The 18,067-nt window shown below is 37.7% G+C and overlaps 1 protein-coding gene across 1 annotated transcript in view; it reads left to right on the top strand.

The window, feature by feature from the left end:
• The window catches only part of TNKS (tankyrase), a 210,691-nt gene that overhangs the window by 111,671 nt on the left and 80,953 nt on the right, over positions 1 to 18,067 (top strand). Inside the window, exon 5 of the mRNA XM_047092410.1 lies at positions 191 to 266. Within this exon, the coding sequence (XP_046948366.1) occupies positions 191 to 266 (76 nt within the window). The remainder of the gene's footprint in view (positions 1 to 190; positions 267 to 18,067) is intronic.

The following is an 18,067-nucleotide window of genomic DNA, read 5'->3' as shown; positions in this document are numbered from 1 at the left end:
GTATGATGATTCACAGGAATTAATTAGGAATGTGTTAATTTAATTCAGTCTACCAAAAGAGAGTCATTGAGAACCATATACAGGAAATCAAAGCAAGCCTATATTATTTTCCACTCTTCTGAAAAATATCCATAAATATTCATAAGAAGCTCTATAATATCATAGGAATTGACTTACTACCTTTTTACAGGAGTGGTAATGAAGAAAAACTAATGGCTTTACTGACTCCTCTAAATGTGAATTGCCATGCAAGTGATGGGCGAAAGGTAAGTTCTTTAATATCCCCCTTCAACAATTTCTTCTTGCTTTATACTGAAAATTTTTGAAGTCGGCATATATGTGTATACACACATATATGTACATATGTACATACAACTATTTTTACTGGCATCTTTTCACCATAAAATGAAATGCTGCTGTATCTGTTATTGGCAGTTGTGACATATTCATAGAACTGGTGAAGCATGGGTTTTAAAGCCTTTCCTCTTAAATGTCAGACACTGAAAGTTGTTTGTTAAATAGAACTGCAGCTTTGTTGGTGATTAAAATTATAGCAACATATATTATTTTTTATGTATGATCTTGGAAATTGGAAATATTTGTTTATGTCCTATTTTTACCTGTCTTTGTTTGGATATTTGCATTTTTGATCTCCTTTTTGGCAGCGGAAGATTTGCTTGCTAGATACCAACACTTTTTCCATTTAAAGCTGAGAAAATGCTAATAGTTTTTAGATATGTAACAGCACTGCTTTTTTGCTTGTTTTTTTTTTTATTATTGGCTAAGTTTTTATCATGGTCTGTTGAAAGAAAATAGACTAAAGACGAGAGAAATATTCTGCATTAATTTACAGTTGCTACAAATGTAAGGTATATATAAATGTACAGCTGAGTCTTCGTTACATGCTCTGCATTCTTGCCGAGTATGGGCCGAAATGTATCCCTTCACAGCCTTTGGTAATTGACTGCAAAGTTTTGCAGGGATTTGCCTAATAGATATTGAAAAATAAAACACACTGTATTGTAAAGCCTTGGTTAAAATGACAGCTCATATTTTAATGATTAAGGATAACTTTTGTATTTTAAAAATGTAAAATATTTTTGAAGTTACACTGTGAATATTGAGGAACATCATTTGTGTCTAATATTTAAAGAATTAGTTTCTTTGAAATTATTTTATAGTGAAAATGTGCTATGGGAAATATCAGGATGGATGGTACACCCCTTAGATATATATAGTGTCTTTATAGTGCCTCTACACATTTTTCCATTCCAATGAAACCCATATAATAGTGGCAAGGAACTGAATCCTCTCCGCAGAATATATGTTATTTGTTATTATAGGTGCTTTGTATATTATTTCATGTGGCCTATTGAGCATTCAGTTTCTCTGGATAATCTGGGGACAGACTTCTACTTTAATGGAAGGTTAAATTATTATACATATATCAAGCTATAAACTAGCAGAGATTTACTCAGTATTTGTAATGACTTTTGGGAAACGGTTTTAAATGATAACTGCTCATTTTTTCCCTTCAATTTTGAAGTTGCTTTGGGGATTTTAACATTCTTGAGTTACTTGGAGCTCCAGATTTTGTTTGGATCCTCTCAGTAAATAAAGTGACTTTTATCAGTGTGCAGAAGAGGGCCTTCTGAACTATGGTGAGTGTAGCTCTGTCTTTAGGTAGAGCTCGTCTAGAGCCCAGCCTGCTTCAGTTTCCATAGTCATTTTAATATTACAGACTTTATGTGAGATGGCTCTAGCAGGAGCCGATTTCTATTCCAGCCTCATTCTCCCATCGTCAGCCTTATACCTTACCAGCCCCATTTGTAGCTCAATAAGTCATAATAATTAAGGAGCACGAACACTGATAATTAACAAATTACCTCTTCTCCCTGCCTCACTCCCTGCCTAACTATATAAACTCCTTTATTTTTCCCTTCTCCCCAAAGGAGAATACACTTCCCTCATTCCTTTAGCTGGAACCAGTGTATTCCTTACCCAAATTCCTGGGGCTCCCTTTCTGTATTATTCTATGGATGGCATTTACCACAGAGTTTTTTCCTCTATTCATCCATTAGCTCTTTGTATTTTGCCCTGGACCAAGCCTGGTACCTTGCAGGTAGCCAGAATCTTAGGATATGACTATGCTCCCTAATAAACATAATTTTATCCTCTGACTGAAAAATCATCTGTGCTCTTTTCCATTTAGAAAATGAACTCAGAAGTGTGTGAATAGAAGATTTTATATTTTCCATTATTATATGTTATTACTAGTATTATTTTACTAATTTATTTTTGATTTATTATATCATGAAGGAAAGCTATATTTTAACGTATAGAACATTGTTAAGAACATGTTTCATACATTGTGATTTTGCTGTAGGATTCATACCATATAAATAATGTAATAATTCTCCAAAATGGGCTCCTATACTTTTTTAGATTATTAGTTTGCTCAAATTAGATAGAAAAAGAAAATTAGATGTAAGCATTTATTAGGTTTCGTGCTATGTGTATAACATAAAAAATCAGTCACAATTGTTCATCAGTATGCAAAATGTAAATAAAATTTCATAATTAAAATTTAATTATATTCATATTTACATATTACCCTTATTTATGGCACAGAATAGTTCTTATTAAATGTGCCAGCTACGGTAAAGCCATAAAGTGGCAAATATTCTGGGTGCTGATGGAGATTGGGATAAGGTCCTTTAGTTATGACAGTATCTTTTGTTTTCTTGTTATTGGTGTCAAGAAAATGTGTAAGGAAATCTAGCTGTGAAATTACAAGTCTGTCTTAGGTATTTAGTATTTTTTCAGGCCATTTGCCTGTGTTTATCTACAATTAGGAAATTAGATTGTATATTAACAATAAAAGGATAAAGGTACTTTACATATATAGTAAGTTAGATATATAAAGTTTTATTTCTTGGATTTGCATGTTAGAGCACAATACTGAATCAAACTTATTTTTAGCAGGTTTCTAAATGACTGTATTAATGCTTAACTGAATCCTTGCCTGTCTCTGTTTTTACTATGATTCCTGGTTTGTAAATTTAAAAAGCCCATGGAAATGTCAATTTCATAATGTTTTTAGAAAAGAAATGTTCCTTATACGTTAACTGGTAGGTGGAGAATTTGCCTTGGATATATGCGGGGGTTTTAGACTACAGCATTCCTCTTTAATGCAGTACATGGGGTTCTACAATGACAATGTAACTTTTCAAAAGCCTCTTAATTCTATACTGTCACTTGGTGATTATCTAATTAGGTAATATACGAGTTGTTTGTGTTTTTATTTCCTATAGACATTTGTTTTTCTAACCTGTAGAATTCTGAAAATAGTGAAGTACCAATAAGGTTTTAAGTAATTTATGTTGTTATTTATGCTTTTATTTTTCATGTAAATCAAAGTGGAGCTTAGCTACTCTAGAAATTTCCAGTTGTTTTTTTCCCCAAAAATCAAAGACAAAAATTTTTTTGTAATTTTTTGTTCTAAAATGCCACTTTTATACACTTACATACACATTCAAATGATGGCCACTTTAGAAACATAGGGGCATAGATATAACTTATTCTTCAATCTCCTACCCATTATGACTAGACAGAACATTCTACAATTCCTTATTTTGAACTACAGTGAAATGCAACTAGATACTGTTCCCTTTCTAGAATTCTTTTTTCCTATGTTTTCAAGCTTAGATTTGTTGTTCTTTAATCTCCCTTTACAGTATTTTCTGTCGAGGTGTTTTATTAGCAATTAGCCAAATAATTGTTTACCTGTAACTTTAAGGTGGCCGTGGTCTCTTGTTTTTCAGTATTCATTCTCATAAGGATACTTTTAGACAATGAATAAAAAATATTTGAATACATCTCAAATTATTCCCATACTCAGCCCTCTTCAGAGTTCTCTTTGGTCCTTCTTGTATCATTTCCCTTTCTTGTCTGCCTATCCCCTTCCAAAATAAATGTCCTACATTCATCTCCTCCTTATAACAAGGGAGTAGAGTTGAGCATTACTGTATGTATTCCTAAATAGGAATATATATCTTTGCATGCATGTATGGTGCCTAATGCTGCTATGATTGTATGTCACCAAATAATGAAAGTAACTAATATTTGACTGGTAATTTATTTTTATAAAGTATTCAATATAATTTCTGGTATTTCAGGTTTCTTTGTGCTCCTTTCACCCATTAGGCCAGCACTTAGTACTTACAGCCTATAGGTCACTGTGCCAAGTGTCATGGGAGAGAAATATGTGTTTAACAGTATTGGTTCACAAGGAACTCGACAACTTATAGAATGATTAAGACATCATCCAGTATGAAACATTAAAAAAAAAAAGGTCATGCTTCCTTGTGGCCTCCTTTGTGGGGCGCCGAGGTGACTCAGTCTCTTAAGCATCTGACTTCATCTCAGGTCATGTCTCACAGTTTGTGAGTTCAAGCCCCACATCGGGCTCTGCACTGGCAGTGTGGAGCCTGCTTTCGATTCTCCTTCTCTCCTCTCTCTCTGCCCCTCCCCTGCTCGTGCCTTTTCTCCCTCTCTCTCAAGATAAATAAACTTAAAAAAAAAAAAAAGCAGACATTATCCAGTATGTTGAAGTTAATCCTCTTAAAAAAATGTATGATTCCTTTTGCTGTGGTACAATTATAAAGTGTAGATTTAAGGTGGGTGGGTTTTGTTGGGGGGACACTTTTATTTTAAAGCATTGGTTTTTAGACATGGATCCTCTTCTAAGAAGCCACAGATATAGATGAACAGGCAGTTGGAGGAGCATGATTTAAACTCAGAAAGATTAACTGAAGGATATCTTTAAATGTCACATTTCTACTGTGTAAATGTTTGCCTCCATAAAACAGTTAATAAGGAGAAAGATTCTGGAAACAGAGAAAAGTAAAGTGTTTAAAAACTAGTTTTTAATAGTGATCAGTCAGAAATTAGAATTTAATGCCATCCCTTGAAGATACCATAAAAAAATTATTTAGTTGAAAGAGCAAAACTACCCTCTCTCTCTCTCTGGCCCTTCCCCTCTCGAGCTCTGTCTCTCTCTCTCTGAAAAATAAATAAACATTAAAAAAAAAGGGGGGGGCGCCTGGGTGGCTCAGTCGGTTAAGCGTCTGACTTTGGCTCAGGTCATGATCTCGCGGTCCGTGAGTTCGAGCCCCACGTCGGGCTGTGTGCTGACAGCTCGGAGCCTGGAGCCTGCTTCAGATTCTGTGTCTCCCTCTCTTTCTGGCCCTTCCCCTCTCGAGCTCTGTCTCTCTCTCTCTCTCTCTCTCTCTCTCAAAAGTAAATAAACATCAAAAAAAAATTTAAAAAAAAGAAAGAGCAAATAGGCTGTAAGGTCGGACAGATTGGGTTCTCTTCTCTGCTGTTGCACTTTCTAAGTGTGACTATGGCTCTGTAGTTTTCAATGTACTCATGTGTAAATGGAGATAATCCTACTCATTCCATAAGGTAGTTGAGAGGATGAAGTTATGCCATCGTAGTAACTTAGTAGAACGTCAGTAAATTAGATCCCTACTCCTTTGAAACATTTTTTGAAGACTTTGGACATATTTAGAATGGACATATATATAGTTTTGAGTATCCCAACATTCTCCACCCCACCACAGAAATTGTCTTTATTATCCAAGCTCAGTCCCAGATATCATTTGGATATTGTACGTTACCAGGTAATCTACAAAGCATATGATTGAATTAATTCTTTAGGAGCTCCGTCTTCACCACCCTCCGAAAACCTCACACTTAATAAATAAATTTGTTTATATTAACAGTTTGTAAATTCAGAAATGTGTTTTTGAGCTCTATATAATCATTTTAAGACTATATTTGTGAAAAATTAATATCTGGCTGAAAATAATGCCACAGTATTCATTTGAATTGCATAGAGCACATCCAGTGAAGCACAGAGAACTTTCTTTTGTATTTATATGGGAGTGCTTAGGGTTGTATACCTTTGTCGTATTGTAGTATAGAATTTCTCCGTATTCTTGTTTTTTGTTTTTTTTTAATTTTTTTTTCAACGTTTTTATTTATTTTGGGGACAGAGAGAGACAGAGCATGAATGGGGGAGGGGCAGAGAGAGAGGGAGACACAGAATCGGAAACAGGCTCCAGGCTCCGAGCCATCAGCCCAGAGCCCGACGTGGGGCTCGAACTCACAGACCGCGAGATCGTGACCTGGCTGAAGTCGGACGCTTAACCAACTGCGCCACCCAGGCGCCCCTCCGTATTCTTGTTTAACAGCTCCCTCCCTCACTGTAAGTCTCCACCAAATATCAGGTTTGACCAGGATTTAAACAGCCTTTATATGGTAGATTATTACTCTGAAGACCCCTCAGTGAAACCGTGCCTCTCATTATTTATGCTTTGGCCGAGTTCCTTCTTACGCTGACTTTGAGCTAAACCCGGGACTGCTTCGATGCATAAAATGAAGCAGAAGGATTGCTCTGCCTCTTCCGGGACTAGCCCCTGAGGTAGCCTGGCCGCTTGCCAGTTCCCTGCTTCTGGAATGCTCCTCCCTCTTTGAACCCGGCTGCCATGCCATGAGGCAGCCCACGTAGCCGTGCAGAGGCCTCCAGCCAGAGACCCACTTGAGCTCAGGGAAGCCTCTAAACAAACAGCTCATTGTCCAGGCGTCCCAGGCCTCGTAACCTCAGTTGAGCTCCCAGTTTAGTAGCCTCCAGGTGACATCAGCCACCTCAGCACCCCAGCCCATGCCACACAGAGTAGAAGAGCCACCTGCGTAAGCCACCAGCTGTGGGGGTTTTGTTACCTAGTAAAAGATAACTGATATACCCCTACTGTAAGAAAATAATAACTCAATGCTTGTTATCTGCTGGGCAAGAAGGTTGCATCTTTTCTCATGTAGATTACTGAAAACGGCTGTTTCATAGCTGTGTGGAAGAGTCCGTGAAGATTTAAAGATAAATCTCCAAATATATTTATTTCTTTAGCTATAAAGATGATTTTGAATTATATCTTGCAGTTTATGATTCTTTTCCCCCTCAGAGTGCAAGAAAGAAATTTCATGTACATCTTTTGTGGTCATAGTCTCAGGGGAAAAAACAGGAGTTGGAAGCTAGAAGACCCAAGTTTTAAGGTAAAATTATTACTAGCTTTTAAGTTAAAATTCCTATGAGGCAAATTTTGTCATGCCTCCGAGTTCTCCATTTTTTAGCCTATAAAATGAAGGATTTGGGACACATGAGTTCTAAAATACCTTTCAACTCTAGAGGTGTCTGGGTAGGTCAGTTGGTTAAGCATCTGACTTCAAATCAGGTCATGGTCTCATGGTTTGTGGGTTCAAGCCCCGCATCAGGCTCTGTACTGACAGCTCAGAGCCTGGAGCCTGCTTCCGATTCTGTGTCTCCCTCTCTCTCTGACCCTCCCCCATTCATGCTCTGTCTCTCTCTGTCTCAAAAATGAATAAACATTAAAAAAAGGACACCTTTCAACTCTAAAATTTTAAGATTGCAATGTATTTTGTTATTTATTTCTCATTAGAGTTAGTAGTAATTACCAGCAATATAGAATTGGATTATGTAAAGGTGTATGGAGTCACACGAGATAAGACGCTCCTGGAATCTGGAATAAAGTTTACATAGAGTCTTTTTCCCCTTTAAGAAAGTGTTAGCATTACTTGGGGGCCGATGCCTGGCTCTCGGTGGCCTTTAGTGGCCTTTATCATCCTCCTCTGTTCTTGGCAAAGCCTGGTAGATGAAAGGTCATACCACTTTTTAATATCCAACTTTTATGCGCCAGAGTTCAGATGTTACATGGGATTACAGGAAGGTCAAATGCATCAGGGAACTCTTCAAGCACTTTACGTTTAATTATATATCTAATCTAATCACTTCTTTAAAGTACATCTTGCTGAGCAATGCATGTCTTGCTGTAATGCAGAAATCCCTTAGAGCAAGTTTTCTTGCCTACTTATGATGGAGTATATTGTATAAAATCTTTATGCCTGTGTATATTCATTTTGTAACAATAAGGGCTTGAAAATGTCTTTTTTATTTTTCATTAGGGAATCGCTTCTACTAAAACAGTCTCTATTTTGTCAAGCATGACATTTCTACTGGTGAGGGTAATTAGTACCCATGCCAACTGTGCTCTGTTTCTCTCTGTGAGGAGAGAATTTTTAGTCGAAAGGGACCTGTGTTAAAAAGCAGGTGCTAACACAGGAGTTTATTTGAGCTCTGCTTAATCACTCTCCTCCTCACTTTGGTTTCTCCTATACTTGCATCCAAAAAGCATGTTTGCTGCAGTTTTCAACATTAGACTGGTTACTGGTCGAGGGATAGAAAAGGAGTGAGTACTAAATCGTTTTGCTGTGAGTATGATTCATTACTAAAATTTGAATTATAGGAGCCACTTCACAGAAGTGACACTTAAGTGTATTCTTTTCAAATGGCAAGAGTCTAAGTTTAAAGTGCTCTTTTTGCCTCTACAAGTAAACCAAACTTTATAGAGTACACTAGATTACAACTGCAGCATTCACTTGAAAAACATCCATCTGGCAGAGTGGCAAGGGAATAGGTTCTGGAAGAAACGCAGAAAGTAGCTTCAGTGGTATTGCCGATGTCCTAGTTCTGCAGTTGAGTGGGATGGTGGGTAGTGTTATTAACATATTTTTCTGTATCCATTGGTACACGAGAAAAACATTTAAAAATAGTCCCATAATGATTATGATTTGATATGATCTCTTTGGCTTAAACTATTCGGTTAACCTCAGTTAACAGAGTATTCTGAAAAGGGGTCAAATCCTTTTTAGTAAAGGGTGAACCTTAGTGGGTAAAAAGGCTTGCTTAGGAGCAAAGAGAAGTCTGATTTCAGAAACTTCAGGCCTGATGAGAAGCAGCAAAAAGTGAAGAGTTAATTATGGACTTAAGAACTTTGAGATTGTATGTAGCTTTGAATTAGCATTATTAGGAACTGTGGTCTGGCCATAATACAAAACCAATATAAAGTGTTAATTTTTTAATTCATTTTGTACTGCTTACCTGAAATCTTAGCTCAGGTTGCCATACCATAGACTGGTGACTTAAACAACAGAGATTTATTTCTCATAGTTCTGGATGGAGGCTGGGAAGTCCTAAGGTCAGGGTGCCAGCATAGTCAGGTTCTCAGCAGGGCTCCCCTCCTGGCTTGGGGAGGGCTGTCTTCTTGCTGAAAGAGGAATTGAGCTCTTGGGCACCAACCCCATTGTGAGGACCCCACTTTGTGACCTTATCCAAATCTAACTAAAGGCCCTATCTTCAAATACTGCCACATTAGGGTTAGGGCTTCAACATAGGAATTTGCTGGGGTCGGCGTGGACACAAAACACTCAGTCCGTCTGTAACACCTGGTTATTTTTGTGTCACTACTTTTTTTTTTTTAAAGAAATACAATAATTGCTCAGGAATCTTACTTCCCTCCTCCCCCGCCCCATGCATAGTCACCCATTTATTTGCTTGCTCAATTAAATTGGAATTATAAAAGAAAATTTCTAAGAAGTATCAAGAATCCCCATAATATTCTTTTTTTCAAAAGACTGTTTTCAGTGACTAATAAGAAAACATCTTTCTCTACTAAGAATAGCATCAGTAGTAAAACTTCGGAAACACTATGAATACCATGCATAATTGTTTGAAATGCCTGTTTGGGTAGCCAAATTAGCAAATTTGAAAATAGACAAACTCTAAATATAAAATGTTTCATATATTGGTTTTCCTTCTCTGAAGATAGTAACATGATAAAACCCTACTCTGAATGCCATAAAAACGCCCATTAAAGTCATCTCCTAGTTTCAGAGAGGGTTCAGTACCTCTTAGAATTGGGGAAGGGGCTATGGGCAGGGAACAGAACTAGAGCTCTCTGCTCCTGACTACTCTCAGCTGCCAGATTCACAAATGCAAACTCAGAAGCAACAAGGACTGTATCACTGAAGGAGCTGTGAGGCATTTCTCCCAGTTTGCACAGTTAAAATGACTAATGATCTAACGTGGAATGATTCCCTCACAAATGATCTTTAGATGCCAATCAGTGTGACTTGTGTCCTGTCTCAAGAATCAGCCAGCTATCTGTTGAACATTAGTTAGAATCTTTGATGTTTAGATTTAAAAACCCAAGACTGTAAATATTAACTGTAAAAAGGGATTCATGTGAGGTTTGGGTTGTGTGAAAACTTTTCCGCTTAAGGTATAAAACATCAGGTTCGTATCAGACATGAAACCTGGTTTCCATAAAGTCTGCCAGCTGTTTCTCATTAAACAATGCAAAATTAATGTTGCACCTTCTGAGAGTGCTAAGCATTCTGTTTTTTTCTTCCTCCCATACAAACCCTATGAGAGGAAGCTAGAAACTCATTTTCATGCATACATTTCAATTCTGCTAAATCTGAGGCTGGAAAAGAGGAAAACAAATTTCTGGCTGTTGAAGAATCCCCTTGGAGTTTCCATGATGAGAACGTTAAGTTAAAATTGAATTAAGTTGGCATTCAGAGCTTTATTCTCACAAAGATTCCTCTGTGGATTTCCTGTTCTTTCTTGTATGCTCATTTCCTTTCCCCTCTCCTCTTCCCAATACACACACTAAAGATAGTCCTTTATATTTTCAATATAAAAATAAATTTTTATTATAAAAGACAGTTGAAATACAGAAACTTTGTTTTAGAAGATATTTCATAAATTCTACAAATTCTCAAATGCCTTCGATTCCTTCCTAAAGATGCCTACATATGTTACTTTGGAAGAATATCCTCTCTGAGCCTGGAGAATATCAATCATATTTTACCTCTGTTCATGTAGCTTATCTAGAATTCATAGAATCTTATTTGGAGAAGAACTTAAATGACAGCTAGTCCAACTTCCCAGTACAGTTCTCATCTTCACTATGGGAACTCTGACAGATTGTCGTCTGGCTCTGCTTGAATACACTCTTAAAAAAGTGAGAGCTCACTGTCACTGGTTTGGATCAGCCAGCATCTGATTTAGTCCTGAATTTCAGGTTTCACACATTAGGGAGGCATATTGACCAGCCCCAGGGTGACTAGGAAGGTAGTCAGGACATTATTCTGGAAAAAGCAGTTGAGGCAACTTCAGGAATTTAGTTCAAGAGACCAAATGATTGTCTGTTAGGGATCTGCAGAAAAATCCTGTCCTAGGAAAGAGGCAGGTAAATTGTCTTCTCTAGTTTCAATTTTCTGTTACTCTTTTCTTGTCTTCTGATACTTACTGTTTTAGACAACTTCTGTTGTTAAGAAGTCCTACATTTCCAGGGTGCTCATCCAGTGGTATGGTCACACTCTCATTATTGGTAGGGTTTCACATACAGTATCCCCTGGATCACTGCTGAAGTAGCCAGAACTACCAATGTGACCCCTGCCTACCCAGTTACCCTTCTGCAGTCAGCCACACTAGTCCATTTCTGAACATGCTATGCAGAACCTGAGCACCCAGGCAAAGGAAAAGAAGGAAAGCGGAATGAGAGTTCTGAAGTCAAGACTGTCTGCTTTTGATCTCCAACTCTGCTGTTAACTTGCTGTATTAATCCTCCTCTTCCTCAGTTTACCCTTTTGTTATATGGAGATAATAGTTTCTAGCTCTGATCATTGTTGTGTAAAGTAAATACAAATTAGTAAATACACATTTTGAAGAGTGCTTGGTACATAGAAAGTACCCAGTAGATTTTAGCTATTATTTTCAATAGACTACTTTGTATTTTCAAAATGTTTTCATGTCTTCTATTTCATTTTAGCCTGAAAATAACTCAATGAGGAAACCATTACTATTGTCACCCAACTCCTCCCATTACAGAGACTGTGACTTAAAAACACTAATATGTTAAAACACTTCAGTTCTAGGAGTGGTATCATGTCTGTTTTGAAAAGTCATAGTCATGGGGCTTCTGGGTGGCTCTGTCAGTTAGGTGCCCAATTCTTGATTTTGGCCAGTCACGTTCTCGTGGTTCACAAGTTGGAGCCCCACATCAGGCTCTGTGTTGACAGCACATAGCCTGTTTGGGATTCTCTCTCTCTCTCTGTCTCTCTCTCTCTCTCTTCTGCCCTTCCCCAGCTCACACACTCTCTCTCCTCTCAAAATAAGGAAATAAACTTAAGAAAAAAAAAAGAAAGAAGAGTTATAGTTCTGACATAGTCCACTATGATAAGACTATATATGTTGTTAGCTTTGTTTAGTTCGAGGTACTGTGCTTGAGAGAACCATTCACCAGGAGTCAGAGGACCAGAGGAAAAGACTAGAAAAGAAAACATTACTGTAGAAGGATCTAGTAATGTGTAATCTGTAGAAGAGACAAGTGAAAGGAAACAAAGTTTTTGAAAAAAGTATGAATAAAATATCTTTTTAAAAAGTTTTATTTCTACTTTGGCTCATCAATTTTTATTCTCCAGATAGTTTCTCTTTTAAATTCTCTTTATAATAGCCCAAGAATTGAGAAACTTCAAGGATGAGATTGTCTAATCTTCATTATGGTACTATTTTAAATCTCCCTTCAAAAGACAGGCATCAGTGATATGTATTTCCATGGACTCGTGCCCATATGGATTCTCTAGCTTATAGTTTGTTTTGATTTTGATTTATGTATCCCTGTCTCAAAGAACTTCTTAGGTATTCCTACCAAGCAGATTAATCATGTCTCTCTGCCTGAAAGAAATTTAATAGCTCTAATTATGTGTTGTTATATTTTCCTGGGAATTTATATTAATGGCTGATAACAGTATTTTATTTGTAGAAGGGAAATACTGATCTATCTTAACCAAATGATACGTTTGAATGAGGTGTTTTTTGTTAAGATAGCCAGAGCAGAGATGGAACAACCTGTCTATTTACAGACAACCGGTGAATAATTATGATACAGCTACACAATGGAAATGCTAAGCAAAGACTAAGATTAGACTTATATGTACTAATATTTTAAGAGAAAAAAAGCAAACTTCAGAAGACTGTAATATGATCCATTTGTGTGACCCAAACAACAGTAAAAAGAACTCAGAGAAACACATGTTCATGTACATAGAAAAAAAATCTCACATGCTACTTGTGCATGTTAAGCAATGGTTACTTACAGGAAAGGGGTTTGTTGAGCTAGAGGAAGAAATTGAGGACATTTTACTTGATATTATTTTAGAGGGAATCATGATTTTTATCATTTAAAAGAATTCTTTTGGGGAGGGAATGGTGAGTAAAGGTAAATGATAAGTGAGACCAGTTAAAACTGAGAAAATACTTATGTAATACCTCATTTTTTTGAGAGAGAGAGAGAGTTCTAGAGCTGAAGTGTAAGCGAGGGAGGGGCAGAGTCAGAGGGGAAGAGAGAATCTAAGGAGGTTCCATGCCCAGCGCAGAGCCAACGGGGGCATGGGGTGTGGTGCTCTGTCTCACAACTGTGAGATCATGACCGGAGCTAAAATCAAGTGTCAGGAGCTTAACTGACTGAGCCACCCAAGTGCCCCTGTAATGTCTCATTTTTATTTTTTTTTTAATTTTTTTAACGTTTATTTATTTATTATTTTAAAAAAATTTTTTTAACGTTTATTTATTTTTGAGACCGAGAGAGACAGAGCATGAACGGGGGAGGGGCAGAGAGAGAGGGAGACACAGAACCGGAAGCAGGCTCCAGGCTCTGAGCCCTCAGCCCAGAGCCTGACGCGGGGCTCGAACTCACAGTCCGTGAGATCGTGACCTGAGCTGAAGTCCGACGCTCAACCGACTGAGCCACCCAGGCGCCCCCACGTTTATTTATTTTTGAGACAAAGAGAGACAGAGCATGAACAGGGGAGTGGCAGAGAGAGAGGGAGACACAGAATCTGAAACAGGCTCCAGGCTCTGAGCTGTCAGCACAGAGCCCGACGCGGGGCTCGAACTCACAGACCGTGAGATCATGACCTGAGCCGAAGTCCGATGCTTAACCGACCAAGCCACCCAGGCGCTCCTCATTTTTAAAACCATATATGAAAGTCTGTTTGTATAAAAAAGTGGAAATAAGTATTGGAATTAAAAATTTTTTTTTATTTATTTTTTGAGAGACAAAGACAGAGTGTGAACAGGGGAGGGGCAGAGAGTGAGAGAGACACAGAATCCAAAGCAGGCTCCAGGCTCTGAGCTGTCAGTACAGAGCCTGACATGGGGCTCGAACTCACAAACCATGAGATCATGACTTGAACCAGAGTTGGACACTTAACCGACTGAGCCACCCAGGCGCCCCAAGTATTGGAATTTTTAAGTGTAATGATTTTCTGTTTGTTTATATATACTTTATTTAAAAAAAAGATGGCAAGGGGTGCCTGGAGGGCTCAGTTGATTGAGCCTCTGACTCTTGATTTCGGCTCAGGTCATGATCCCAGGGTCTTTGGATCAATCCCCACATCAGACTCTGTACTGAGCATGGAGCCTGCTTAAGATTCTCTTTCTCTGCCACTCTGCCTCTCTCTCTCTCTCTCTCTCTCTCTCTCTCTCAAAAACAAACAAAAAAACCCATGATACCTCTAATTCACAGATTCATAGAGGTAGTAACTATAAAACTGATGGTACACAGAGCAATCTTATCACAAAAAGTAGAATATCCAGACATGAAATGTTGCCTGATAGGATACCGTATGACATATCGTCTATGAAACATTCTTGCGAAAGAAGTTTCATGTGAAAGAGGAAAATATAGATAGGCGCAAGTTAAATAATCACACAGGAAAGACAACAACTAACAAGGTCTCTTCAACAAGTCCGTCAGGTGAAAAGAGAAAAAAAGGAGAGAAGAAGACCCTTGTACATTTAGGGAGACTTAATGGCACAAGAACAAAAGTACTGATCCTGACATCCAGTGAACCAGTGTTAGGAAGTTTTTTTTCAGCCAATGATGAGATGTGAATATTGGCATGGGTAATAGATGGATATACCCCTATTCTGTTAGATGCACTAAGTTGGGGGTTTTGAAAGAAAATGCCCATAATTTTTAGAGATACCTGTGGAAGTGTGTGTGGGCGAACTGTTACAATGTCTTGAATTTGCTGCAGAATACTTTAGTGGGAAAAGGAAAAGATAGATGGCAGAGGCCAGGGTAGCAAAGTCTTAATAATTAATGGTTGTTGAATCTGGGTGATGATTACATGAGTGTTCCAGTGCTGAAAAGATCATAATATTTTTATCTTATGAAGCCATTTTTGTAACTGTTTCTAGAGCAAGAGGCTGAAGGAAGAACTTGAATAGTATATGGAGCTTGTATGGACTGAGAAAAGGTTACGCTTGAGTCTTTTGAAGAAATTGTTAAATGGAAAGAGAAGTATCCTTTGTTATCTCTTGAGCCAGCTTTTAATAGGATTCTTCTCCTAGTTTGGCAGAGGAATAAGTCTGGCTTTATTCAGAATGCCTGTGTGCCCTTGCACGTAGGCACACACATACAGACACACACACACACACACACACGATTTTCTGTCTTGGGACAACTCCAGGAACCTAGAAACTCATTCAGCATTAAGCTGGAGTGGGGTGACCAAGCATCACAGTTTGCCTCAGATGAATGGGCTTCCTGGGATCAAAAAAATCTTGGGCAAAGCAGGATGAGCTAGTCACCCTAGTCTAGGAAAGTCTAGAGGATTTGATAGAGGTCAAACTGGGCCTTCATCTTAATGAAAACTGAAATACATTATATATCATGAAGTTAGACAGCTGTCTGATAACTTACATCATGGCTTCACAGTTGTGGTTTTGTTCTTTCCTAGGGAACGCATCAAACATCATGCAGGCATGTGTTGAAATGTAGGTGTAAATCTCTCACATAAATTTAAAGTCTCATTCACCAAGCTGGATCATTCATGTCCTCTGTTCCCTTTTAGTAATGTAAATCAAAAGTTGACAATAACTTTGATTTTGTTAACACTCTACTAAATATAAGGGACTATGTTAAGCCTTCAAACGTAAAATTAAGATATATTCTCTGTTCTTATGAGCTCACGGTGGATTAGAGGAGACAAATAATTACTGTATGTTATTTTGTGACAAGTGTTACGGTAAAAGATTGTGGCAAATGGTTTTAGGACCACTCTTTGGCAATCTTTTTTTGTATTTTATTTGCAAAAGTATTCTACAAAGACAAAACAAGAGGAAAAAAGAGAATTATTTGGAGTATTGGTATTTTGGAATCTCGTTTTAAAATCTCGTTCAAAGGATGTCCCAAAGTTTGTGCTTCATAAAAATAGAATAACAGTCTTAAGAAATTAAGAATTAATGTTTATATTTTATGCTTTTGAGATGAACGGTGTTACAAAGATTGGGATGTTTTGTGTGATAATGGTGAACTTCAAAAGCTTTCTCAGCACTGTCAGATCAAGGAACCCTTTCCCCTGTACCCAGAAGTCATTTGTGAGAGAGCAGTATGGGTTTTGTGTTAAAATATAAATGCTAAAATTCCTTTGGCATTGAACATTTGTAATAATGCATTTAAATCTTGAGACATGGTTATCATGATTTCTTTGCTCAATGGAAAAAAACAAGATTTAGAAATTAAATTTTTATATTCTAGGCACGTAATAATACATCAGTCCCTGAAAGCTCATAGCTGCCTTATGGATCCCTAAGATTCTTTTATTTTAATATTTAACCCTCAAGAATATTTTGTCTTTTCATTGTTGTTTTGATTTGTTAAGAAGTTGCGTGAAATTCAATTTAAATGGGAGAATATTTTGTTACTAGTTAATTTCTCCAGAAGGTATTTCACTTATTAGTATAATCTAATTCCCATTCATTTCAGCTAATTAGTAATTAGGGTATTTGAGCCATGTGGAGTGAACCAGGGAAAGCAGAGTAAAAGATGATGTTGGAAAGTTGAAGAGTAGTGATAGGAGAGATTCCCTATGGTCTTCCAGATCATTGTATAGACTTAGCTTTTACGTCTGGTGAGATGAAGAGCCACTGAAGATTCTGAACAGGGGACTGGTGTATCTAACTGGTATGTTACAACAGGATCACTCTGCTGCTATGTTGCATGAACTCTAAGGGGATTCTTCTGGAAGCCAGAATGCCAAATAGAAGGCTGTTGCCACTCAGCCAGCTGAGAGAGGATGGTGACTTAGACCAGGCCAGTGACCGAGCAGTGACTAGATTCTGGAGATGTTTTGGAGATAGTGCCAACAGAAATACTCTGATGCGGTGAGCATCATGTGTGAGAGAAGGCTGGTACTCAGGAAGAACTCAGGGTTTTGGACCTGAGTAAGAAAAAGGATAGAGTTGGTATTAACAGCAATAGGAAATTCTTCAGAGTAGGTTTTGGAGGGAGTACTAGGAGCTCAGTTGTGGGCCTCAGCATGAGATGTCTCCAGCATGTCCTTGTGGTGACGTCAAGTAGGAAGTTAGATTATGAGAGTCAGGAGTTCAGCAGAGAGACTGAGCTGGAGATATGACTGAGGAGTTGTCAGTGTACGAATGTTATTTGAAGCCACAAGACTGCATGAGGTCACCGAAGAATGATATTGGTAATGAAGAAAAGAGATCTAAGGATGTAGTCCTAGAGTACTCCAGTGTCAAGAAAATGAGGAGCAACCAGAAAAAAAGACTAAGGAGTAACCAGTGAGGAAGGTGTCTAGGTATCCTAGAAACCAAGGGGAAAAATATTTCAAGAAGGAAGAGAGGTGATCGGCTACATCAAATAGTGCTGACAGGTAAAGTAAGGTGAGGACTGACAAATGACCACTAAGAGATAACTTCTAAGCATATAAGGTACTTGATAAGGTGATAAGTTGTCACTACTGTTTATTGGGCTTTTTCTGTGGGATACTGTATTAGGTGCTTTATACAGTTTTCTGTAACCCATTAAATAGCTTTATATGGTAAGAATTACAGTTCTCATTTTATAGATATTGGAAGCCAGGGCTCCAAGACACTGAGACATTTGTCCAAAACTATATACCTTGTAAAGTTGCAAAGCAAGAATGCAAACCCCAAATTTAAAAGGCTTTACTTTTATCCTTATATTGTACTGCTGGACTTACAGTAAGGTTGCCACCACAGTTTTTTAACAGGGTTTTCACCTGACGTTACTTTATGCATTTATGCGTAGGG

This window comes from Lynx rufus, unplaced genomic scaffold (assembly GCF_022079265.1).
Source record: "Lynx rufus isolate CCGP_SWC_20201006 ecotype Redwood Valley unplaced genomic scaffold, mLynRuf1.p SCAF_3, whole genome shotgun sequence".
NCBI classification, from domain to species: domain Eukaryota; kingdom Metazoa; phylum Chordata; class Mammalia; order Carnivora; family Felidae; genus Lynx; species Lynx rufus.
This window is presented reverse-complemented; position numbering and strand designations above follow the sequence as displayed.